The sequence below is a fragment of the Vespa mandarinia genome, chromosome 15, assembly GCF_050613455.1.
Source record: "Vespa mandarinia isolate Hongniang chromosome 15, ASM5061345v1, whole genome shotgun sequence".
NCBI classification, from domain to species: domain Eukaryota; kingdom Metazoa; phylum Arthropoda; class Insecta; order Hymenoptera; family Vespidae; genus Vespa; species Vespa mandarinia.
The window spans coordinates 2,168,568-2,193,370 of NC_140824.1; the positions used below are offsets into that span (position 1 = coordinate 2,168,568).

At 24.6% G+C, this 24,803-nt stretch overlaps 4 protein-coding genes across 6 annotated transcripts; 2 read left to right on the plus strand and 2 right to left on the minus strand.

Moving 5' to 3' along the window:
• Nucleotides 1–5,574: 5,574 nt before the first annotated feature.
• LOC118444559 (circadian clock-controlled protein daywake) lies at nucleotides 5,575–10,796 on the plus strand. The gene is made up of 3 exons (XM_035872939.2): nucleotides 5,575–5,832; nucleotides 6,310–6,541; nucleotides 9,220–10,796. The coding sequence occupies exons 1-3, from the start codon at nucleotides 5,754–5,756 to the stop codon at nucleotides 9,653–9,655; spliced, it is 747 nt and encodes a 248-aa protein (XP_035728832.1). The 5' UTR covers nucleotides 5,575–5,753; the 3' UTR covers nucleotides 9,656–10,796.
• Nucleotides 10,797–11,684: 888 nt separating this feature from the next.
• Nucleotides 11,685–13,853, minus strand: LOC118444560 (uncharacterized). The gene is made up of 3 exons (XM_035872940.2): nucleotides 13,693–13,853; nucleotides 12,360–12,722; nucleotides 11,685–12,023 (listed from the first exon to the last, which is right to left on the minus strand). Exons 1-3 carry the CDS (start codon nucleotides 13,748–13,750, stop codon nucleotides 11,716–11,718), a joined length of 729 nt encoding a protein of 242 aa, XP_035728833.1. The 5' UTR covers nucleotides 13,751–13,853; the 3' UTR covers nucleotides 11,685–11,715.
• A 2,452-nt stretch (nucleotides 13,854–16,305) lies between these two features.
• On the plus strand, nucleotides 16,306–21,242 carry LOC118444669 (circadian clock-controlled protein daywake-like). 3 transcript variants are annotated; one of them, XM_035873157.2, is made up of 6 exons: nucleotides 16,306–16,724; nucleotides 19,687–19,948; nucleotides 20,169–20,371; nucleotides 20,525–20,696; nucleotides 20,820–20,969; nucleotides 21,088–21,242. In XM_035873157.2, the coding sequence occupies exons 2-6, from the start codon at nucleotides 19,897–19,899 to the stop codon at nucleotides 21,240–21,242; spliced, it is 732 nt and encodes a 243-aa protein (XP_035729050.1). In that variant the 5' UTR covers nucleotides 16,306–16,724; nucleotides 19,687–19,896. The 3 variants fall into 3 exon arrangements, with proteins under 3 accessions (XP_035729050.1, XP_035729049.1, XP_085517754.1); XM_035873156.2 differs by having other exon boundaries at nucleotides 16,310–16,724; nucleotides 19,687–19,727; XM_085661628.1 differs by having other exon boundaries at nucleotides 16,311–16,724; nucleotides 19,687–19,843.
• Nucleotides 21,243–21,529: 287 nt separating this feature from the next.
• On the minus strand, nucleotides 21,530–24,097 carry LOC118444670 (circadian clock-controlled protein daywake). The gene is made up of 4 exons (XM_035873158.2): nucleotides 23,756–24,097; nucleotides 22,221–22,601; nucleotides 21,838–21,987; nucleotides 21,530–21,678 (listed from the first exon to the last, which is right to left on the minus strand). Exons 1-4 carry the CDS (start codon nucleotides 23,820–23,822, stop codon nucleotides 21,530–21,532), a joined length of 747 nt encoding a protein of 248 aa, XP_035729051.1. The 5' UTR covers nucleotides 23,823–24,097.
• Nucleotides 24,098–24,803: the final 706 nt, after the last annotated feature.

Consider the following 24,803-nt stretch of genomic DNA (forward strand, 5'->3'; position numbering starts at 1 on the left):
TTAAGTATTGGAATTTTATTTTAAAATTATTTTCAGTTTCTCACGCGTTCCCGTCTTTTTAATGTTTAAACGAATGAACTATTGTTTGAATATTAGTATACTGTACTGTGTGTACATGAAGAATTGTTTAAATAATTGAAAAATTACCGAAATTATTAATTTATAAGTTTTCCCGATTAGCAATAGAGAGTATTGATGTTAACTGGTCGGAGTGCAAAAGTAAACTAACTCGCGAATCGTCAAAGTTAATCGAAGGATCGATTATGTTTATATTACACAAGGCCAACAAACGCGAGATCAAATTTTTAAGTATTGGAATTTTATTTCAAAACTATTTTTAATTTCTCACACGTTCCCGTCTTTTTAATGTTTAAACGAATGAACTATTGTTTGAATATTAGTATACTGTACTGTGTGTACATGAAGAATTGTTTAAATAATTGAAAAATTATCGAAATTATTAATTTATAAGTTTTCCCGATTAGAAATAGAGAGTATTGATGTTAACTGGTCGGAGTGCAAAAGTAAACTAACTCGCGAATTGTCAAAGTTAATTGAAAGACCGATTATGTTTATATTACACAAGGCCAACAACCGCGAGATCAAATTTTTAAGTATTGGAATTTTATTTTAAAATTATTTTCAGTTTCTCACGCGTTCCCGTCTTTTTAATGTTTAAACGAATAAACTATTGTTTGAATATTAGTATATTGTACTGTGTGTACATGAAGAATTGTTTAAATAATTGAAAAATTACCGAAATTATTAATTTATAAGTTTTCCCGATTAGAAATAGAGAGTATTGATGTTAACTGGTCGGAGTGCAAAAGTAAACTAACTCGCGAATCGTCAAAGTTAATTGAAAGACCGATTATGTTTATATTACACAAGGCCAACAAACGCGAGATCAAATTTTTAAGTACTGTAATTTTATTTTAAAATTATTTTTAGTTTCTCACGCGTTCCCGTCTTTTTAATGTTTAAACGAATGAACTATTGTTTGAATATTATTATATTGTACTACGTGTACCTTAAACATTGTTTAAATCATTAAAAAATTACCGAAATTATTAATTTATAAGTTTTCCCGATTAGAAATAGAGAGTATTGATGTTAACTAGTCGGAGTGTAAAAGTAAACTAACTCGCGAATCGTCAAAGTTAGTCGAAGGTTCGTTTATGTTTATATTACACAAGGTCAACAACCGTGAGATCAAATTTTTAAGTATTGGAATTTTATTTTAAAATTATTTTCAGTTTCTCACGCGTTCCCGTCTTTTTAATGTTTAAACGAATGAACTATTGTTTGAATATTATTATATTGTACTACGTGTACCTTAAACATTGTTTAAATCATTAAAAAATTACCGAAATTATTAATTTATAAGTTTTCCCGATTAGAAATAGAGAGGATTGATGTTAACTGGTCGAAGTGCAAAAGTAAACTAACTCGCGAATCGTCAAAGTTAGTCGAAGGTTCTTTTATGTTTATATTACACAAGGCCAACAACCGTGAGATCAAATTTTTAAGTATAAAAATTTTATTTTAAAATTATTTTTAGTTTCTCACGCGTTCCCGTCTTTTTAATGTTTAAACGAATGAACTATTGTTTGAATATTAGTATACTGTACTGTGTGTACATGAAGAATTGTTTAAATAATTGAAAAATTACCGAAATTATTAATTTATAAGTTTTCCCGATTAGCAATAGAGAGTATTGATGTTAACTGGTCGGAGTGCAAAAGTAAACTAACTCGCGAATCGTCAAAGTTAATTGAAAGACCGATTATGTTTATATTACACAAGGCCAACAACCGCTAGATCAAATTTTTAAGTATCGGAATTTTATATTAAAATTTTTTTAAATTTCTGGCGTATGACCATTTTGTGACATTTGACATGAATGTTTTTATTTTTTCCATAGAATCATCTGTCCAAAAACATAACCGAACTATTAGAGGGACCGGAAATTAATGTCGCTATCTTAATTTAAAATCAAGTAAATGCGCAGAAACGACATTACTTTCCGGCCCGCCTAGTATATATAGATATAAAATATATATATATATATATATATATATATATATATATATATATGTATTAATCGGCGTTAATTTTAATCGGAGTGACAGAGAAGAAATTAATATCATCACATCTTGGATAGCTACTCATTGTTTGATAATGTCTTATCATTATAAAACGTACAAGCGATTACGAGATAATGTATTGCATATGTATACATGTAATTTTCTGACAGAACAGGAGATCGGTAATCTCGTATGAGTTCGTTTTCGTAGCTGAATTTGTAATCTAATGTTTCAAAAAAATTCTTCATAACTTTGGACAAAGATGAACGTTTGGAAGCGATCGATATAAAATTGATCAAAATATCTATAGCAATGTTTACTTACATTAAAATTGCAAATTCAATCAAATTGCAAATTCAATCGAATTGCAATTTTAATCAAATTGTATATATAAATATATATATATATATATATATATATACGTAGAATGGAAAAATTGGACTATTATTCGGAATTATTATCATTCGATGAAAATTGTCAAAGATCATAGATGGTATATAATAAATAAATTGATTTGATCTATAAATAATATCATAATTTTGTATTATATTTCCTTTAATATTTTTTAAAGAACAGACAATAAAAGTAAAACGATATCATAACGATATCTACGGCGATAATTTAGGATCTTCGAGAACGATAATACCGGTTTTGCTTTACTTGCCTTTTATATGCTTATGTGTACGTAAGTTGACGATGCATTATGCAATAGGACATTATTATGTCACATTTATGATAACTTCGATGACTTCTTTGACCAGAGAAATGACAGATTGAAATCAAGGAATTAATTTCCTTCACTCATGATTACATATACTTTTGTTATTATATACAAAATCAATTGTTATTATTTATAGATTTCAAATTCCTCTTGTACATTAACGAGAGATAAGAGAAAAATTCAAATTGATTTAAAAAGTTTGTAATTTTTTTTACTTTCTGTAAGTTTTAAACTTTCTTAAGAATATCGATATAGTTTTCTCTCAGTTTTCTCTCTCTCTCTCTCTCTCTCTCTTTATTTCTCTTTAATGTTCTTCTTACGTTCTTGGAGAATATTATTTCTTATCAAGAATTTAAAGAATATTTACTTTTTTTTTATCCTTGAAATAAAATTAACATTGTAAATATTATATATATATATATAATATATATATATATATATACATTATATATATATATATACATTACACAGCCTAATTCACATTTATTATATTAACTTATTTATTTATTCGACATATTTAGAATCGATTCATTATTAATTCGGTATTAAAGAAACATTTATTTATAAGTAACACACACACACACACACACACACACACACACATATTAGTAATTCGAATCTATTTTATGTTCTACGTATTAAATATATTTATTTAATCTTGTAAATCATTCCTATCCTTTCTTTCTTTTCGTCCTCGTGGTTATATTAAATATCACTTCTGTCGAATTTCCATCGCGTAAATGCACATACACACACACACACACACAGGCACACCATTTTATAGATATACATACGTGTGTGCGTATTTATGTGAATACATATATATATATATATATATATATTTATACAATATATATTTATACAAAATATATTTACACAATACACATGTATGTGTCTCTATGTATATGCGACATAATCAACAAACCTCTCACGCATTTTTAATGAAATTCTTTATGCATACATATATAATACTTTTATATATATATAAGAGGTAAAGGTTGACGAGGAGACATCATATGATTATAATCGTGAATACATAGTTAACTCGTCTAACGTTCAAAAGCATAAAAAAACTTAATTTATTTTTCTTCCTTTTTTTTTTTTTCGTTTTCGTTTTCTTTTTTTATTGTTCAATTGCATTTATCCGACTATGCGCGAATAATAATCGGTGATAAATGGTGTTATCATTTTACGTCATTCTCGTTGACATTTCTTTTCTTTTCTTCCTTATTTTTTTTTTATCCATTCCTTTTTCAGGAAAATATTCTCATAAATGGCGAACAACAAAAATTTGTAATAAAAAACCGGTTAAATGGCATAAATAAATAAATAATAAAAAAATAATAATTCTCCACGAACTTATACTCATTTTATCTTCCTATTTAACTAAGTATAAATGTATATATATATATATATATATATATATATATATATATATATATGTATATATATATATATATATGAGGTAGAATACATTCTTATAAAAAGCTATATTTCTCTTTTTCCTTGTTCTTTCTTTTTTATTCCTTATATAAAATGTGTATATATATATATATATATATATATATATATATATATATATATATATTCCTCGTTATTATTTTTTTTTATTATTTTTTTTCTTTTAACTAATACTAACGATGCTTAAAATAATTCTTATGAGAGAAGAAGGATTATACAATCGATCGATTCGTTCAATATCGATCGGCACTATTTCATAATTTTTCCACTGAATTATGATCTTTTTTCTCCATCTCTTCTATTCCTTTTTATTCTTCTTCATTTTTCTATGTTTTCCATTTTTTAATCTCCGACAAATACAATATATCCCTTGGTATTATTCTTCTTTGCTTCCTGTTATTTTCAAGAAGAAATATATGTGCATATGCAGAAATGTCTCTGGAACAATGTAATATTCGGGAAAAGAAAATTATAAAATTCCGAACACGTAATACTCCGATTTTATCCGAGGAAAATTTACAATAGATTGCATATATATACATATATACATACATATATATTTATGTATGTACATATTCACATATGTATATGTATATATATATATATATATATATATATATACACACACCTATACAGGTCAATAGGTGTATGTTAAGAGAAAGAAAAGAAAAAGAAGGAGAGAGAGAGAGAGAGAGAGAGAGAGAGAGAAAAAGAAGAATAAGTTAAAAAAAAGAAAAAAAAAAAAAAAAAAAAAAACAAACAAACAAAGAAAAGAAAATGCATACAATCTAACAATGAAAAGTTTAAAAGTTCAATGTCGACTTTGAGCGTTCGAAGAATAAACATTAGGAAATCTTTGACAGTAATGATTATTAGCTTATGTTTCCTTTTTTTTCCATTTCCACTTCCTAACCCTCTTCTCGATAAATTACCTTGACTTTGAAACGAGAAAAAAATTTCTGGTCTCTCTTTCCTCCTCTTTTCCCATCTCCCCTTTCTCCCCACGTACCCATATTTACATATGTGTGTATATATATATATATATATACACATGAACATACCAAACAAAAGTATATATATATATATAAACAAGAGTATATATATGTGTGTATGTGTGTGTTTGTGCGTGATAGAATATTATGTATGCGTGATAGAATATGTAGGTGGAACACATGGATCACAATTGTTTCAGTGATTGTATCTCTGACTAATTCTGAATAACTCAGAGATGGTAGCTGTTGGTTGGAGGGGTCAGAGGAGAAGAAGAATACCACTATAAGATCCACGCACGACGGCTTCACTCTTATTCACTTCCAGTCCGAGCATCTATTCGAACATTTATCTATTCGCGAATTGTTTCCGTCTATAAAATTCCATTTGGATTCAAATATTCTTTGAGAAAATTATATATATATATATATATATACATATCTTCTTTCTCGTCTTATCAAAATTTAAGTTCGATCATACAGAAGCAAACAATCATGAAGTGTGACGTCTTATTCTTTGTCAATCTGATCTTACTTTTTTTGATCGTCGATTTTGGCCAATCGATGGATTTACGTGAGTAAATGAAAATATCGGAGAGAATTTGAAAAAAAAAAAAAAAAAAAAAAGAAAGAAAGAAAGAAAGGAAAAAGAGAAATAGAGATAGAGTGAGAGAGAGAAAGAGAGAGAGAAAAGTTATTAATTTAATCCTTTTTCACGAAAATTTTTATTCTCAAGTTCAATTCTCAATCAAAAAGACATTAAGTTTCTACTTTTCTTTTTTCTTTTTTCCTTGTTTATTTTTTATTTCTTTTTTATTATTTTTTTTTTTTTTTTAGTAGAAATATTCGATCATGAATGAAACGTTATAATTTTTAAATATATATATATATATATATATATATATATATTAGGTTGGAAACTATGAAACGGGCGTTGAATGAAAATAAAAAACTGAATAAGAACGCCCGTTTCATAGTTTCCAACCAATAATATATAAAAATTATTTTTTACATTATTTTATCATTTTTATTAAATTTTATTTCTCTTCAGCCGATTTTCTACACATTTGTGAACGTGCCAATCCTAACATCATTAATTGCATCACCGAAAGTGTAGAATCTTTGAAGCCTTATCTTCAGAAAGGTGTACCAGAATACAATATACCATCATTAGAGCCACTTTTATTAAAACAATTGATTGTTAGTGAAAAATCTGGTTTAAGGATAAGTGCGAAGAATGTAGAAACTTATGGTGCCAGTGATTTTAGCATAACCGATCTGAAGTAAGCTGTGTTATTATAATTAAAATTAAATATTTAATGATGATACAGATATAATATAATATTTTTACGATATCTAATAACAGATAATTAATACGAATTTTAATCGATTCTATATATCGTATTCCAAGAGTTACGCTTTAGAAGAAGAAAAGAAAAAAAGAAAAAAAAAAAAAAAAAAAAAAAAGAGAAAGAAAAGATAATGAAAAATTAGTCATGAATTATTTAACCGGATGACAACGTGTATTTCAATTAATCTCATTAGTTATTGAATATTGATTTGTTACTTACTCCCTAGCAAATATAATTTATTCATCCTTTTTTTTTTTCTTACTTGTTTTTTTTTTTCGTCTTCTTTTAATTGCACAGTAAAATCTTAATTAACATAGACGAACATTCGAGATAAGAATAATAAAAATGACCGATTATTACTAAACGTTTTAAAAAACTTCTCGATACTTTTTTTACTTTTTTTTATTATTATTGCATTTTTTTTTTTTTTTTTTTTTTATTATTATAATTCGAGGATAAATGAATATTTTCTTTTCTTTTGATATAAAAGAATGTGAAGGTCGAAGATCATATAAAATTTGGTAATATTGAACCGGTTATATTAAATCTGTTAAAAAAAATCATGAGAATAAGATTTTTATGAATGACTATGAGTCAAGGAGTTTAATGAATGACCATGAATTAAAAAACTAAGAAATTATAGTTCGAAAAACTATGTAATACTGTAGCATCGTTATGTCGTAAAGGTCTACGAGGATGAAATTTATCGATATCTTTCATTCTTGTAATCCTTGTAACCACAAATGATACGACTATATTATACCGCGAGAAAATTGATACGTGACTTTTGATGATCAATTAATATCAATAACGATAACTATCCCGAGATATACAGTCATCTTTGTGATTTATTTTATTAACGTGCGAAACTTTCAAGTAACGATATCGTGAGAAAACAATTCTTAATGTGTCTTTACTCAATGAAATTGTTTTATTTTTCTAAAAATTGATAAGTGATGTTGGTCTCCAAATTATTATTATTATTATTATTATTATTATTATTATTATTATTATTATTACTATTTTTTTTTTCAACTTCATTGATTACAAAATCATCTAAAGCTTTATGAATATGTCATTATTGATCATTTCTTCATGTAATTCTTTTCTTATGTTTTTTATTTTTGTTTTCCTATTTTTATTTTTATTTATTTATTTAATTATTTTTTTTTTTTTTTAATATTAAAGAAAAGATTAATCGGATTTATCACGAGATCTTCAAGATTCATTGAATAACACACGATCAGTTAAAATTGTTAACTAATAACAAACAAAAAAAAAAAAAAAGAAAAAAAAAAAAAAAAAAAAAAGAAATTAGTAATAGACTGTTTACTTTTCTATTTTGTGTTCTTGAAAAGAAAGATATTAAAAAACGATTGAATAGTTAAGTCGATTTGTAGAGAGGATCCTTGATATTCGTTAAGTTTCGCATGAATGATCACTAATATCCTATAAAAGAAAAAATAAAAAAAAAAAAAAAAAAAAAAAAAAAAGAGAGAAGAAAGAAAAACAGAAAAAGATAGAAAGAAATAAAACGAACAAAATTACGTTGATTGATCATTCGATCTTCGCGAGCAAGATTACTTTATATTCCGATTACGATATTGAATACGGCCGTGACACGAGTGCTTGCAATGCGAATTCGAAAACAATTGTCATGTTACTACATGGGTATGATTGTTATCTTATGTATATATAGAAAAAAAAGGAAAAAAAAAAGAAAAAAATAGAGAAATAGAAAGAACAAAGAGGATAATCCTTGATAGTTTAATAAAATGGCAAAGATAACGGAAACGATCATTTGAAATACGAATTAGTGAAAGTATACCAATGTGGTTGACCTGAAAAATATTCTACTGTCATCTTCTTTCTCATTCTTTTTTTCCTTTTAAATTTATTTTTATTTTCTACTTTTTCTTCTTTTCTTTTTCCGTTTTTTCTTTTTTTCTTTTTTTTTTTTTTTTTTTTTTTTCTTACTTTCGTGTTTGCCTTGTCTTCAATTATGTCATGTTTAATCTGAAAAATAATCTTTTCTCTTATTGGCGCTTTTTTTATTTTTGTACTTTCTTTCGTGCTTGTTTAATTATCGTGCAGCATTATTAAACATAAAAAAAAAAAAAAGAAAAAAAAAGAAAGAAATCATTGAACGATATTTGTTCAGGATTTATAACAAAACCAGTTCCTGGATTTATTAAATCTCACTTGTATCAAATTATTTCTTTTCTTTTACTTTTCAAAAATAGATATTTTTCTAAATATTGATTTTTATTTTCCAAGAAAAATCAGGCCGATATAATTTTAAAGGATTATTTAAAAGATAATTTATTTTGAAATGAGTGAATGATTCATAAATAATTATTAATTATTAATTTTCTTCATTTTTTCTTTTCCTTAATCAACTGATTTTTCAGTATAATCTCGTAAAAAAAAAAAAAAAAAAAAAAAAAAAAAAAAAAAAAAAAAATTCTTTTTCCTTATAAAATCGACGCACACGTTACACTTATAATTTACTTTCACTTATACATTTAATTAATTCTTTAATTAATAATTTAATTAATTAATTCATTTATAAATTTTATAAATATCTTTTTTTTTCCTCCAAATTACAGGGTAAACTTCGACAATTTGGAGTTCGCAATGAATATCAAACTGCCGCACTTACACGTTGTAGGTACATACGAGATCAATGGAAAAATATTACTTTTGCCAATTGAAGGATCTGGTCCAATGACTGGAAACTTCACTCACTGTGCCGGATCGGTCAATGTACGTGCCACGAAAATACAATTACCAAACGGGAAGAATCATGTGCAGATCGAGGAATTTAAAATGAAAATCACAGTTGGCAAGGGTAATATAAATCTAGAGAATCTTTTTGGCGGTGAAAAGGTACTCGGTGATGTTATTAATTCAGCTATCAACAGCAATTTCGATGCATTCGTTAAAGAATTACAGCCATTGATAGAGAGAACATTATCGGACGCTTTTCGTGAGATCGCTAATAGTATTGTCAGTAATTTCACTTACGAGCAACTCTTCCCATAAAATTGAAAGAAAAAGAAAGAAAATGTAAAAGATAAGAAAGAGGAAAAGAAAAGAAAAGAAAAGAAAAGAAAAAAAAAGAGAACGAAAAAAGGGAGAGACAACAAAAAAACAAAGAAAGGAAAAGAATATAAAATAAAATGAAACAAATATCTGACGATACGAATGACGATTCCTAAAGCGATTATGTCAATGATCAAACATCGATTATAATCAATTCGTCAAAAAAAGTTGTTATTGTCAAAAAAATTTCAAACGCTACCTCTGAATTTTTAATATACTTAAAAATATTCCAAACATTATACGATAAAATTGATTCACCTCGATAATTCGTTCCATCCTTTTCTATTCTCTTTACAATACGGATTATAATATATTTTTATAGAATATATATATATATATATATATATATATATATATATATATATATATGTATTTTATTATCTTGTTTCGTTAAAAGTTCTTCGATGTTATGTGATAACATTTCGACAATATAGACGTTTTATTGATGCTTCCGATCGTAAACTTCTCAAATGAGTTTTAATTTATATTCAACAACTATTATCTCTTAAAAAGCTTTTTCTTTCCTTTTTTTTCTTTTATTAGTATACGTAACTTTTCAATCGATTTGTATTAAAATGTCACATGAGACCCGTATGACTCAAACTGAGGGCGATGACATTAATGGGGGAAAAAAAAGAAGGAAAGAAAAAAAAGAAAACCAACAATTGTAAAAATAAATGATTTTAATTATCACTAAGAGATTGTTAAAAAATTTGTTTTTTTAAAATTGATAAGAGAATATTAAATGAAACGAATGATCATTTATAATATTTATGTAATATATATATATATATATATATAAGTATTAAAAGTCTTAATTTTATTTTTCGAAACAAAGAGAAAGAAATAAGAAAGAAAGAAAAAAAAAAAAGAAAAGAAAGAAAAGACAAGAAAAACAAAAAAAAAGAAAATAAAAAATAAAAAAAAATAAAAAAAGAACGAACTAGCAATTTTCATTAACGTCTAGCGACTATATACAATAGATAATATATACTCTGGTCAATAGGTATTATAAACAGGTGTATTTGCTTTACAAATAGTCAATGATTTATAAGAATAAAGGAATTGTTGTATTAAAAAATTTTTATTATATTATTTTTGAAAGGAGCATGTTTAAAAAATAGGAAGATAATTCCGTCTCTCCAATTACGATAATATTACAAGATAATTATTTCGTGAAGATTGAATGAGTAAGAAAAAAAAACGTAATTATGTTCGGTAAACAATTTAGAAAAAAAAAAAAAAAAAAAAAAAAAAAATAAAAAAAAAACAATAATAATAACTATTCTATTCGAGATTTTTCTTATTAAAGCTATCATAAGATCGGACAAGAAATTGACCTATTTCGAAGAAAGACGTACGAAAGAATGAACTACTGTTTCACGATAATTACCAAGATCATGATGATGTTGCGTTATTTATGTAACTCATTATTGCGTTTCTGTATGTGCTAACATTAACAATTCGTCGTTCTTCCATCAGAACAAATATTTTATCATCTCGAGTCATTTTCTTTTTATCCTTTTTCGATTCTTTTTTAAACAATAATAACTTTTTTTTTTTTTTTGAACTTATCTTTCAACTTATTTATTCATTTTTTTCCTATCCTATTTTTTTTTCTTTAAAAGAAAAATTAAACGGGATTTAAGGATAGACAGGTAAAATCATTGTACACAGGTAGGAAAAAAAAAAAAAAAGTAAAGGAACATCGTGCAAATTTCATATAAATTTCTTAATTATCAATTATCTTATTCTTTTTAGTATTTAAGAAAATAATTAACATAAATAAAAATAAATAAATATTCATATGTATACACACACCCATATATATATATATATATATATATATATATATATATATATATATATGAAATCCTTATCCGAGTAATTAAGTTCGAAAGAAAAAGAAAAAAGAAAAAAGAAAAAAGAAAAAAGAAAAGAAAAAATAAAAAAAAAAAAAAAAAAAAAAGAAAAAAGAAAAAAGAGAAAGAAAAGAAGATTTATTCCCGATCAGGTAAAATTTCGTCATAATGAAAATGTTTAACAATGTTATTACTAATCATGAGTACATTCTCCGAAATACTCTTTTCTATGCTTGGCAAAATAATAGAGATCATATCATTTTTGTTAGTATTGAAGATATTCCTGATAATCTCCCTTAAGGTGTCATCGGTGTTATTCTCTGGTTCTATATTTATAATGACATCCTTGATGTCGAGTTTAGTTGTCATTGAAAAGAAGTACATATATTTTTTACCATCCTTTTCTATCAGCTTATAACGGAGCAACACTTTCGCCGTCACGTTATCTGTAAAATAAATAATAAATATTCAAAATAAATAAATATTCAAGGAAAAAAGATCTCTATATCGAAATATATCGTAAAATGCTATCTGAGATTCGATGAAAAAAAAAAAAAAAAAAAAAAAAAAGAAAAAAAAGAAAAGAAAGAAAAAAGAAAAAACAAAGAAAAAAAGAAGAAGAAAAAGTAATGAAAAGAAAGATAAAACAAAAAAATGACAAACGCGTAATACGTAATGTATCATTACGCAATTAAATAGATCGTTTAGAAATAATAATTATTCTAGATGAGATATATTTAAAAATGATCGATTATTATCGTAAATAATAAAAATTGTTTTACATGTGTCTGCCTTGATATGTCCATTGCCAACCAAGGGAACTAAAATTTTCGTATTTATATTGTAAGCAGTTTCGATCTTTATTTGTTTATATATAACAGTTGTATCGATTTGTTGTTTCTTTAAATCAGTTTTCAAATTTATTACTTGAAAAGTATCGACGCCATAGATCTTTACGTTTTCTGCTATTATCTGAAAATTTGGGTCATCGGTGAATATTAGTTTTTTCAAAGTTAACGGAGATATTTTTGGGATTTCCAATTCTGGTATTCCTGTTATTAATTTATCTCGAATTAATTCGGTGCTGTTAATGATACATTCGTCCAATTTTGGATTCCTCCGACCGCATATGTTAATGTACGAGGCTATAAAATAAAACAATAATTAAAATAAGATTAAAATTAAATAAATAAAATATGAAGTAAAATAAAAATAAAAAAATAAATAAAATAAAAGAAAGAAAAAAAAAGGAAAGGAAAAGAAGTCGTTTGAATTTTTATTAGATTCGTTACGCTTAAATAATTTTCTTTTTTTATGACTTTGATTATTTCTCATCAGTTACTTCTTGCAATCAAGAAAAGAAAAACAGAAAAAAAAAACAAAAAATATATATGTATATATATATACGCATATAGTTAAATAGTAATTTATCGAATCATTATCCTTGGATTATTATATTTCTTTTTTATTTTATATTCCTCTCTATCTCTCTTGTTTCCTTTTTTCTTTTTTACTAACTCGACTTTGTATCACGCTTCTATGTCGTTAAATCGTTCAAAGTGTAATCACATTAATCAAATACTAAGTTCAACTTATTCATTTCGATCATTCGATATTTCAATGCATAAAACATTCTCTAACTCTCAGTGTTGTTTTCCTCTTTTTTATTTTTATTTATATTTTTATTTATTTATTTATTTCTTTTCCTTTCTTTTTTTTTTTTTTTTTTATACATTTACTTCTCCTCCGACGATTTATTTTATCGTAAATTCAACACCGTTTTCTATCAATCCTTTATTATCATTATTATTATTATTATTATTATTATTATTATTATTATTATTATTATTATTATTATTATTATTATTATAATCGCACATGGATAAAAATTGAACAGTAACTAGCAACAAATTATCCTTTTTTCCCTACTTCAAAAACACAAAAATGAAAATCTCACGAAAAAGAAAATAAAAACAAACAAAGAACAAAAAATAAAATTTTATACGACGAATTTTATTAATACTATTGTTAAGTAAAAAAAAAAAAAAAAAGGTAACATTTAATTCCTATTAATTAATTCCTATTAATTAAATTCATAAACACTTAAACACTTACGAATTTCAGCCATCGTAAGATTAGCCAAAAGAAGTAGTACGAAAGATTTGACGAACATTTTGAAATATTATAGATTATTAAGATACAATAAGAATAGAATGCATCCACACGGATTAAAGCGCGTTAAAAGACTACAAGAATATATCTGCACGTTTTATTTCTTCTGGTATTTATATATACTTTGCGGAACTCAGTCCTTCTTTCCAAGATGTATAAATATGAATCATCAAAGTCCAGGGCCATGGTCGAATGAGATATCTACCTATCAACAGTTAATGTTTCCCTCTTTTTGCATCGATTTATGTCTCTTACACTTTTTCTTTTACTATTTTTATAATTATTTTTTTCATGAGAACGTATACAGAGAATTATGCTTACATCAAATTCATAGTATTCATTTGTTATATCTCATTCTTTACCTCGTTTTTTTCTCTCTCTCTCTCTTTATTTCATTCATAAATATAATAGTGGATCATAAAAAATTTGCCACGCTAGTAAATGCATAATATTTATATATATAATATATACATTATAAATATATATATATATATATATATATATATATATATATATATATTAAACGTGTGTTATATATACTTAATGAAATATAATAATTCTTTAATAAATTTTTTCAATCAAAGAAATATCTAAAATTTCATTAAAAAATTATTCCTTTCTCTCTCTCTCTCTCTCTCTCTCTCTTTCTTTTTCAAAAATTCATTTTAATATCTAACTAATCGTTAATATTTTTCCTTCTCGTCTGTTGTCCATATAAAAATAAACATTAAATCAATCTTCGTCTCTGTGCATTTGTTGACAGTCAAAGATCTTGAAAATTTCTATGGAATTTTTTCTTCGTTAATTGTTTGTCTCCTACGTAATAAGAGACTTTATTATTTCCAAGAAATAGAAACAAGTTTATTTCATTTTGTACAAACAATTATAATCGATTTAGAGTTTTCAAGATATACATGTATATATGTATATATTAATATTCACGAAATACAATAGTATCGTTTAATAATAATGATGAGAAATAATATTAATATTGTTATTACGATGACGAGATTTAAATAATCTGATTGTAATTAACAGATACGTGATTGACTTTGTTCTATATTACGTTATGAATCTTATACATTCATTCCCCCCTCTCCCCCCCCCCTCCCCCCCGCTCCTCCCACTAAAAGATCAACAAAATCTATTTTTATTTCTAAATGAAAAAGATATAGATATTCATTGTACGAAAATAGTAAAAGATCAAAAGAGAAAAAGATAAACAGATAGATAGATAGAGATACAGAGAGAAAAAGAAAGAGAGAGATACAGAGAGAGAGAGAGAGAGAGAGAGAGAAAAGAATGCTTGAACTATTCGCAATTCCTAAAGACAGAAATGGCATTCGTACTTCGCGAGAAATAGAAAGTCGATGAGGTGAAACCGTTTTTCTATCCTTTTACTTTGTTTCCTCTCTCGTTTCAATTAAATTACGAACTACATTTCTAAGTGATTATATTTTTACATTTTCACTTTTTAAAGGGACGAAGTATTATCAATCGATGGAATTAATAAATTAAATAATATCTGACAATTAAATGGACGTTAGTAAAAGAGTGGATAGATAATTGATGGGAACAAAAGGAAAGAGACAAATTTTACTTTGGTTTGAAAAAAGAGAAGAAAAAAGAAAAGGAAAAGAAATCAAAAACATTTCTCTATTTCTTTTTCTTTTCTTTTTTTTTCCTTTTTTCTTTTTTCTTTTTGCTTCACTTCTTTTCTCGGCTTCGAATGATAAAAAAATTATTAAAAAAAAAAAAAAAAAAAAAAAGAAAAAAAAACCGATATTTTTCATTTACAAAGGAAAAAGTATTATTAATCCACAGATCTTAATCAAAATCTGACATTAAATGATCCTTTTAAAAAAAATGATATCAGAAAAAAGAGAGAGAGAGAGAGAAACTCGATGAAAAAATAATATAGAACAAATAAAAGGAGGAAGAAATAAGAACGTAAAAAAGAAAGATCTGACATTAAACGGATTCTAAGAAAATGATTTCTAAAATAAAAAGAAAAAAAGATTATGACAAGGAAAGAAGTGTAAAATAATTTTCTTATGAACAAAATTGAAAAAGATGATACAATTGATAAGAATTGATATAATAATAATGATAATTAAATCGCAAATCTGATCAAAAGCTAATAAACGATCCCAAAAAATATATAATATTAATTATATAATATATATATATATATTATATAATTTACATATTGTATAATATTTTTAACGACATAATAATAAGAATAATTAAATCACAATAAAAATCTGACATTAAACGATATTAAAAAATATTATATAATATATAAATTATATATCTTATATATACATGTATATAAAAGGAAAAAAGAAAAAAGAAAAACGACTATAGAAAAAAATAAAAATAATTTTGTTACGAACGCAGTTGAAAAGAAGACAAACGATCATATAGAAAAGATTATATATATATATATATATATAAATTAAAAAAAAAAAAAAAAAAAAAAAAAAAAAAAAAAAAAAAAAATGAAAAAGAAAGAAATGATTTTTCTTAGAAAAATATTGAAAAAGGATAGTTAACTGAGTTCAAGTAGGAAAAGGTAGGGGGTTATGTGGATCGATGAAAAGTTGATTCTTTTAACCAATTCACAAGCATACGTTCTCCGATCCCGTTAGGCAAGATATCGTTGGTATGAACCAATAGCCGTCAAGTGGCACGAGGTAATCAACTGTAACCGAATGTAATAGTAGCAAGAATCTCAGAAGCTACGTCTTGAATTTTAGCGTATACTATAGCGTATAGTACAACGATAGGACATAGGCATCATCATTATCATCACTGTAACGTTTGCGTACGCGTCGATAGTATTAAATTTAGAATCGACTATTTTGTGATCACATTGTAAAATTGGTTATTTTGGTTTTGGATCTTTACGTCGTTCTCCCCATTTGGATCAATTCTCTCGCTATGGTTTCCATCCACGTATTCATCGAAATCTGGTACGTTTATTTGTACCATCATTCATTTTGGAATTTTCCTTTTTTTCCTCTACTTCTTTTTCTTTCCCTTTTTTCTTTTTTTTTTTTTTTCTATGGATCTATAGATCGTTCTTTGCTTTCTTCTTTTTTTTTTTTTGTTTTTTATCGATTTACAAGGATCGTTTCGCTTTTTTTTTCTTTTTTTTTTTTTCGTTATCATTATTCCTTGATACTTAGTGCTCGTAAATAGTTATACACTTTTCACGATCATCCCTTTGATTTTGTTCCATATAATAATAATGATGATAACAATAATAATACTAATATTAATAGTGATAATAATAATTATAAGAAGAATAATGATAATAATAATGACAAAATAATGATAATGATAATAATAATAATATTAATAAAGATGATATTGATTATAATGATGATAATAATAACAATTATAATAATGATAATATTAATGATAATAATGATAATAATAATAATTATAATAATAATAATAATAATAATGATATTAATAACTATAATAATAATTATAATAATAATATTAATAATCATAATTATAATAATAATAATAATAATAATAATAATAATAATAATAATAATAATAATAATTATAATAATAATAATAATAATAATGATAATAATAATAATAATAATAATAATAATAATAATAATAATAATAATAATAATAATAATAATAATTATGATAATATTAATAATAATAATAGTAATAATAATAATAATAATAATAATGATATTAATACTGATAATATTGGTAATAATAATAATAATAATAATAATAATAATAATAATAATAATAATAATAATAATAATAATAATAATAATAATAATAATAATAATAATAATAATAATAATAATAATAATAATAATAATAATAATAATAATAATAATAATAATAATAATAATAATAATAATAATAATAATAATAATAATAATAATAATAATAATAATAATAATAATAATAATAATAATAATAATAATAATAATAATAATAATAATAATAATAATAATAATAATAATAATAATAATAATAATGATAATAATAATAATAATAATAATAATAATAATAATAATAATAATAATAATAATAATAATAATAATAATAATAATAATAATAATAATAATAATAATAATAATAATAATAATAATAATAATAATAATAATAATAGTAATAATAATAATAATAATAATAGTAACAATTAATGTAAATTGATCGTGCATGATCAAAGATTGTTCAGTAAAAAAAAAAAAAAATAAAAGAAATAAAAGGAAAACAAAAAAAAAAAAGTATCACTTTTAATAGTCTCTCCTTCTTCTTTTTGTTTTTACGATGCTTTACGTGATAAAATAGTGCTACTGATATTGCAAAAAAATTGACATAAACATGAAAATGCAAAAAGAAGGAATTAAGAAAAAAAGAAAAGAAAAGAAAAAGAAGATCTATCGATCTTAATAAGCGTCTTCTCCCTTTTATCTGAGAATCATTACCGCATTAATTGTTCGATTATTAATTACATACACGGTAAATATTAATTATATGATTACATAGTTTTACTTAGAAACGATCTAAAAATTAGTTTAATCTTCATAAAATACTTTTTTTTTTCTCTTTGCACATATCCTAATTGATATTATCGAAAATATAATTGATATTATCGATATTATCAAAAAAATCGATCTTTGTTTTTATACACACAAAAAAAAAAAGAAAAAAAAATTAGATACGTATTACGATTATGTATTTTATCTGGGACATTTAAATTCTTCACTATTACGTATTCGTACACAAACACACACGCACGCAAGTATATATGCATGTTAATATCACTTTTTTTTTCTATTTTATTTTATTTATTTTTATTTCTATTTTTTTTTCTTTCTTTTTTTTTCTTTTCCTTTTTTTTTTTTTTTTGTGAACCAATCTCACACGTTACGACACACAGTTATTATGTCACCGCTTCGCTTCCATTAAATATCGACTATCCAGTTGACTTTTACTTGAATTATAAATTCCATCATTTCAGTTTATAAAAAAACAAATTAATACGATAATTTATTCTTCTTTCTTATTCTTTTTTTTTTCTATTTTTTTTTTCTTTTTTCATCATGCATAAAATCATCATAATTATTTCTAAATATTGAAATACACTGATATATTATGCGAACTTTGAACTTATAAGAACTAATCAATGTAGATTACAATCTGTAAAATCCTTCGTTGAATTAATTATCACGCATAATGATGATACAAGTTTAATGTTATATTGAATATACAAAAAAAAAAAAAGAAGAAAAAAAAAAAAAAGAAGTATTTTCGTCGTTCTATGAAAAAATAATTGCAGTGAATTCGTTCAATATTCATTTTTATCGTGTCAAGGTAATGAAAAAAAAAAAAAAAAAAAAAAAAAAAGGAAAAGAAAAAAGAAAAAAAAAATGAATAGAAAATAACGAATGTGAAGGCACAGTAGTCTTCTTTGTTAAATCATTAATGTTATGAATCACGTTTTACGTGATACATTCAATGTCGTTCCTTTATTTCTCAAATAACTCCGTGACACGACATTGTGATTATGGTCTTTGGTTGTGTAATCGATTATCGATTTATATCGACATATCTTAATAATAATAAATAAATCAAGCGTAAAATGACGACACATAGCATATGATCATTTAATTATTAAATATTAATAATAAAAAATATATTATACGATTATTATTATTATGTTCCAATGAATATTTCAAAAATGATGCGATCATTATTTCTTTTTTTATATTAACATTTATGGATCATTAATAAAGCAATAAAAGTTTTTTATTCGTTTAAACATTGAAAAATAATGAAATATACTTATTTATTTATTTATTTTATTTTTATTATTATTTTTACTTTCTTTTTCTTTTTTTTTTTTTTTTTTCCTTCAACTTTTTTCTTTTCTTTTCTTTTTTGCAGCTTTGCATTGATTCTATTTAGGAATGTCGACTCTGCATTACGTAAGTATAAATAAAGGATTGAAAATCATCTCAATCTGAAACAATCAAGGACAATTGACCGCAGATAATGATCACCGGATAATAATGACCAGCACGATGAACTTTCACTATACTACGTGAATATATGATAATAATCAAATGCAATCGTCGTTAATAATAATAGATCTAAATGTTTTCTCTGATCAATCAATTATCAGTTTTCGTCATTGATTGTCATAAATGTAAATTTTTCATAATACGTGTGTTATCTTATCAGACACATCTTGAAAAATAAATTTAACAAATTTTTATAAAATTCCATTTGAAATTAATTTTTTCTTTTTTTTTTTAAATAGATCATATTGAAACCATCTTTATTGTTGTTGTTGTTGTTGTTGTTGTTGTTATTTTTTTTTTCTATATATAATTATAAGCGTATTACACGTTTATATTTGTTTATAGCTCCATATATAAAAGTATGTAAAAAAAACGATCCTAATATAAACGAATGTGTAATGAATTCGATCGAGAATCTTCGTGAGAAATTGGCTGAAGGAATTCCTGAACTCGATACACCAGCTATCGAGCCATTAAAATTAAGTCAAATTCGTTTATTGAGAGGACCAACTGGGGCTAGGCTCGATATCAATCTTACTGATATTCAGGTGCTATTATACATTATTTTAATTGATATATTTTTTTAATTGACAAATGTCGATCAATTTAATCAATAATTCAATGTCACAATTTGAATTAATCTATTGATATTCATTGAATCAAATCGATCAAAATTAAAGATATTATTTTTAAATTATTAGGTGAACGGACCGTCGACGTTTAAAATACGTGATCTCAAAGTGAACACCGATGACGTAATTTTCACTTTCAAGGTCAGCTTCGAAAGGCTCAATTTCCAAGGGAAATATCAAATAGATGCTACATTACTTTTACTCAAGCTCACTGGAGAGGGTGAACTCGTTGGCAATTTCAGTAAGTTCTATAATATATGTGTGTATATATATATATATATATAGCATAATTTTTTAAACAATTGTTTATTATTTTTAAACAATTGATTATTCTTACAGTAATCTTATTCTTATTGTATTACAGCTGGATATGATTCTGACATTGTCTTGAAAGCACAGAAAATTTATAGAGACAATAAAGTTTATTTACATTTTGAGAAAATGAAATTAAACATTCAAATTAGTGGTGCTAATCTTTATCTAAACAATTTATTTGCTGGTGATCCAGTTCTAGGTAAGATTATATATATATATATATATATATATATATATATAATAATTATTATTATTATATTATAATGGATAAAAGATTAGGAAGGAATGATCGACGCTTTCTTATTTTTATGATTTAGGACCAGCCAGTAACAAAATAATAAATGCTAATAGCGCATTATTAATAGAAGAAATTAAACCAGTGATGGAATCATCGTTAGCTGATCTTTTTACCAATGTTTCGAATAAAATTGTGAAAACCTTTACGTACGACGAACTATTCCCAGAGAATTGAACGAAATCTAGACAAATTAGAATCCTTTTTTATCAAATTCATCTAATTACTTTTAATTCATTAATTAACGACAGCACACTTCACGTTTTTCAATGATACGTGCCGATAATTATACAAACGGTATATAATACTCGTAAAAGATGAAACAATAAACAAATAAACAAACAAACAAAAGAAGAAAAGAAAAAAGGAGAAAGAAAATAAAATCAAAATAAAATATATAGATATATGTATATATGTATATCTTCTAATCATACTTATTAGAAGAATTATGAAGAAATAAAAGATTAGGGCACCAGTTCAGCTTTCGTAAGAACACCGAGTGCTCGAGCTGCTAATGCTCTGCTAATCGTTGCAGCTGTGTCCTCGATGATAGGACTTGCTATGTCAAGAACTAATCGTGGATTAGAATTGAAGAACGTTGCTGCTGCGTCAGCTAAAATAATAATAAAAATATTACGTGACCAATATATATGTATATATGTATATATATATATATATATATATATATATGCCTATACGTATATATGTAATAGAAAAAAAAAAAAAAAAAAAAAAAAAAAAAAGATAAATTAAATATAACTTTTCTAATCACCAGCTACAGTATGAGAAGGCGGTGCCTTCAATTTAATATTTCCACTGCCAACACGAATTTTTGTATCTAATTTATCGATCTCTAGCCTCTGTATGCCATCCTTGTCGGTAATTTCTTTCCCTTGTGCATTAACTTTAGCCTCAGTATTAGCTAAAAAAAAAAAAAGAAAAAAAAATATAAAACAATAAATAAATAAATAAATAAATAAATATATAAATAAATATATATATATATGTATTATATAAAAAATGTAAGATGTCAATATAGAAGAATTTTTTTCTCCCTTTTGTTTCTTTCTTTTTTCCTTTTTTTATATATATATATATATATATATATATATATATATATATATATATATATTTCATAATAAATTGTGAACTCACTGAAATTTCCTTTGAAACTGCCAGCACCGTTGAGTGGTAACAATAAAAGTCTACCATGAACATCGTAATCACCTTTAACATGAACATGAGGTAATTGTACCTTTATGGATACTGTTAAATCATTGGGATTTGCATTTAGTTCCTCGACTAAGAAATTTGTTGCACCGTAAACACGTATCTGACTCATGTTCGCTTTTATTTTAAGTGCTTCTAAGTTTCTATCGACTGTTAGGGATGGTAAAAGTAGCGGATCCAATGGTGGTAATTTCAACGATGGTATACCCTTCGCCAAATAAGGTGTTATGGTTTCCAATTGTTTCAGTACACATTTGTCATAAGTTGGAAGATCGCTTGTTCGTGGACAAGCTGTTACACCTGGTGCTAAAACAAAAAAGAAAAGGTTAAAAGTTTAATTGAAAGAAATTAAAAAAGAAGAAGAAGAAGAAGAAGAAGAAGAAGAAAAAAGAAAAAAAGAAAAGAAATTAAACAACAAGATATAAGGGAAAAACATTAATATTATACGTCTAGTTCTGATTTTTTTCTTTCCTTCTTTTTCCTTTTCTTTTTTTTTTTTCTTTTCTTCTTTTTTTTCTTTTTTTTTTTTTTTTATACGTAAAAAGAACCAAACGTGTTTTTCAACGTGACATTCGATGCGAAATCTAAAAATCGAAAGTAGAAAGTGAAATTACTAGCTGAGAAAGCTCGATAGCTCTTTTTATTTATTCTTTTTCCTTTCTTTCTTTCGTTCTTTCTTTCTTCCTTTTTTTTTCTTCTTTTTTGTTTTTTATCGATATACGCTATAAATTAAGTTCCCTGTTGAGTTCATACGTGCATACGTTAAAACATATATATATATATATATATATATATATATATATATATATATACATATATATTAATGCGTCATGTATCTGTGTATGTACGCGTGCGCATATATAAATATATGTACGCATATAAATATATATACGAGAAATGTTTTTGCAATATATGTAAAGTGTCTATTTTGCAATAGTAGTTTTTCTATCGTTCACCTAGAATGGAATGTATGTAATGTCTGCGAGAAAGGAACGCCTACGGGCATTGTTTTAAGTTAGAAGAAACACTTTCGAACTTATACGACTTTTCTTTTGTTAAGTCTTTACATTTACGTTCCTAAGAGAAAGAAAAAGAGAGAACGAGAGAGAGAGAGAGAGAGAGAGAAAGAGAGAGAGAGAAACAGTAAATGAGAGAGTCGTAAAAAAACAAAATAAGAAATTTAACAAGAAGAAATTGCGAAAATCATGGATTATTCAATGACACGTAAAAAATTATTAAAGAAAAAAGATACAAGAAAAACGATAAAAAAAAAAACAAAAAAAAGAAAAAAAAAGAAAAAAGGCAAGAAAAAAGAGAACAGGAAACAGAAATGAAAGAGAAAAGAGTACAAAAAAAAAAAATAAATAAATAAATTAAATAAATAAATAGATTTTATTTTTCTCACTCACTTATGTATTCAATAAACATAAAATAATAATATAAATATTAATGTTACTTACGTAATTCGGCGAGTATTATCCTCGATGAGATTGCGAAAATTGTCAAAAATCCTATGATTATCGTCATCCTTCCTCGTTGAGATCTATCTATTTATGAAGATCTTTGATCCAATGAATTTAGATCTCTTCAACCGTTTGTGTCTAATTATTTATGTATCTACCTATCAATCTATATATATATATATATATATATATGTGTGTGTCTGTGCGTTTATGTACGTATTTATTTATGTATATATTATATATATATATGTGTGTGTGTGTATATGTGTGTATGTGCGTGTGTGTGTACGACTATCGTAATTAGCAAGAGCGATATTGAAAATGCGTACGATGGCCTCTGTGCACGGGTATATATAAACTAAGTGTACTTTCTCCGGGTATATAGCGCCCCACTCAGCGCAATAGTGAATTTATCACGGTAGAATGGCTTCTTTTAACTTTGTCAGGGCCGTAACCAACTTGGTACAAAATTGAAATACATAATCTTTCCCTCTCTCCTTTCACCCTTCTCTCGACTCTCAACATCCGATTTTTAAATAATGAAATTATTTAAATCGGGACTTTTGTTGTTAGTTATTCCTTCTTTCTCTTTTTTTTCTTTTTTTCTTTTTTTCTTTTTTTTTTTTTCTTTTTCTTTTCTCCCCTTTTATTTCTACAATCATTTACGATCAATTGTCACGATTAACAAATTTATATTTTGTCATTTACATTATTTCATTATTATTATATTAATCGTAAATAATGATCAAATTATGAATATTATTATCAATCATTATGTTCATTCATTAATTAAGAAAAAAAAAAAATATATATATATATATATATATATATATATATATATATATATATATATACGTAGATTTAATTATGAGATATAATTTGGAATCGATCTTAATCAATTAATAGCTCCCTGATATCTTGTAATCGTATAATTATATAAAAAATTTACGATGATCATTAATTGAATTAACTATATTATTAGCCTAATTTTAGATATATTTTTAATAATAAAAAGAATAAAAAAGTGAAAAAAAAAAAAATAAAA

Bases quoted from the DNA above. Each gene is read 5' to 3' on its own strand.
- LOC118444669 (XM_035873156.2), top strand. From the start codon at position 16,693: ATGGTTTCCATCCACGTATTCATCGAAATCTG. The intron at 20,372-20,524 runs GTGCTATTATAC...TTAAATTATTAG, and splicing joins TCAATCTTACTGATATTCAG to GTGAACGGACCGTCGACGTT. The intron at 20,970-21,087 runs GTAAGATTATAT...TTTATGATTTAG, and splicing joins TGCTGGTGATCCAGTTCTAG to GACCAGCCAGTAACAAAATA.
- LOC118444670 (XM_035873158.2), bottom strand. From the start codon at position 23,822: ATGACGATAATCATAGGATTTTTGACAATTTTCGCAATCTCATCGAGG. The intron at 22,602-23,755 runs GTAAGTAACATT...TTTTTGTTTTAG, and splicing joins GATAATACTCGCCGAATTAC to CACCAGGTGTAACAGCTTGT. The intron at 21,679-21,837 runs GTGATTAGAAAA...TTATTATTTTAG, and splicing joins GCCTTCTCATACTGTAGCTG to CTGACGCAGCAGCAACGTTC.
- LOC118444559 (XM_035872939.2), top strand. From the start codon at position 5,754: ATGAAGTGTGACGTCTTATTCTTTGTCAATCTGATCTTACTTTTTTTG. The intron at 5,833-6,309 runs GTGAGTAAATGA...ATTTCTCTTCAG, and splicing joins TGGCCAATCGATGGATTTAC to CCGATTTTCTACACATTTGT. The intron at 6,542-9,219 runs GTAAGCTGTGTT...TCCAAATTACAG, and splicing joins TTTAGCATAACCGATCTGAA to GGTAAACTTCGACAATTTGG.
- LOC118444560 (XM_035872940.2), bottom strand. From the start codon at position 13,750: ATGTTCGTCAAATCTTTCGTACTACTTCTTTTGGCTAATCTTACGATG. The intron at 12,723-13,692 runs GTAAGTGTTTAA...TTTATTTTATAG, and splicing joins TCTTACGATGGCTGAAATTC to CCTCGTACATTAACATATGC. The intron at 12,024-12,359 runs GTAAAACAATTT...TTTATTTTACAG, and splicing joins ACATATCAAGGCAGACACAT to ATAACGTGACGGCGAAAGTG.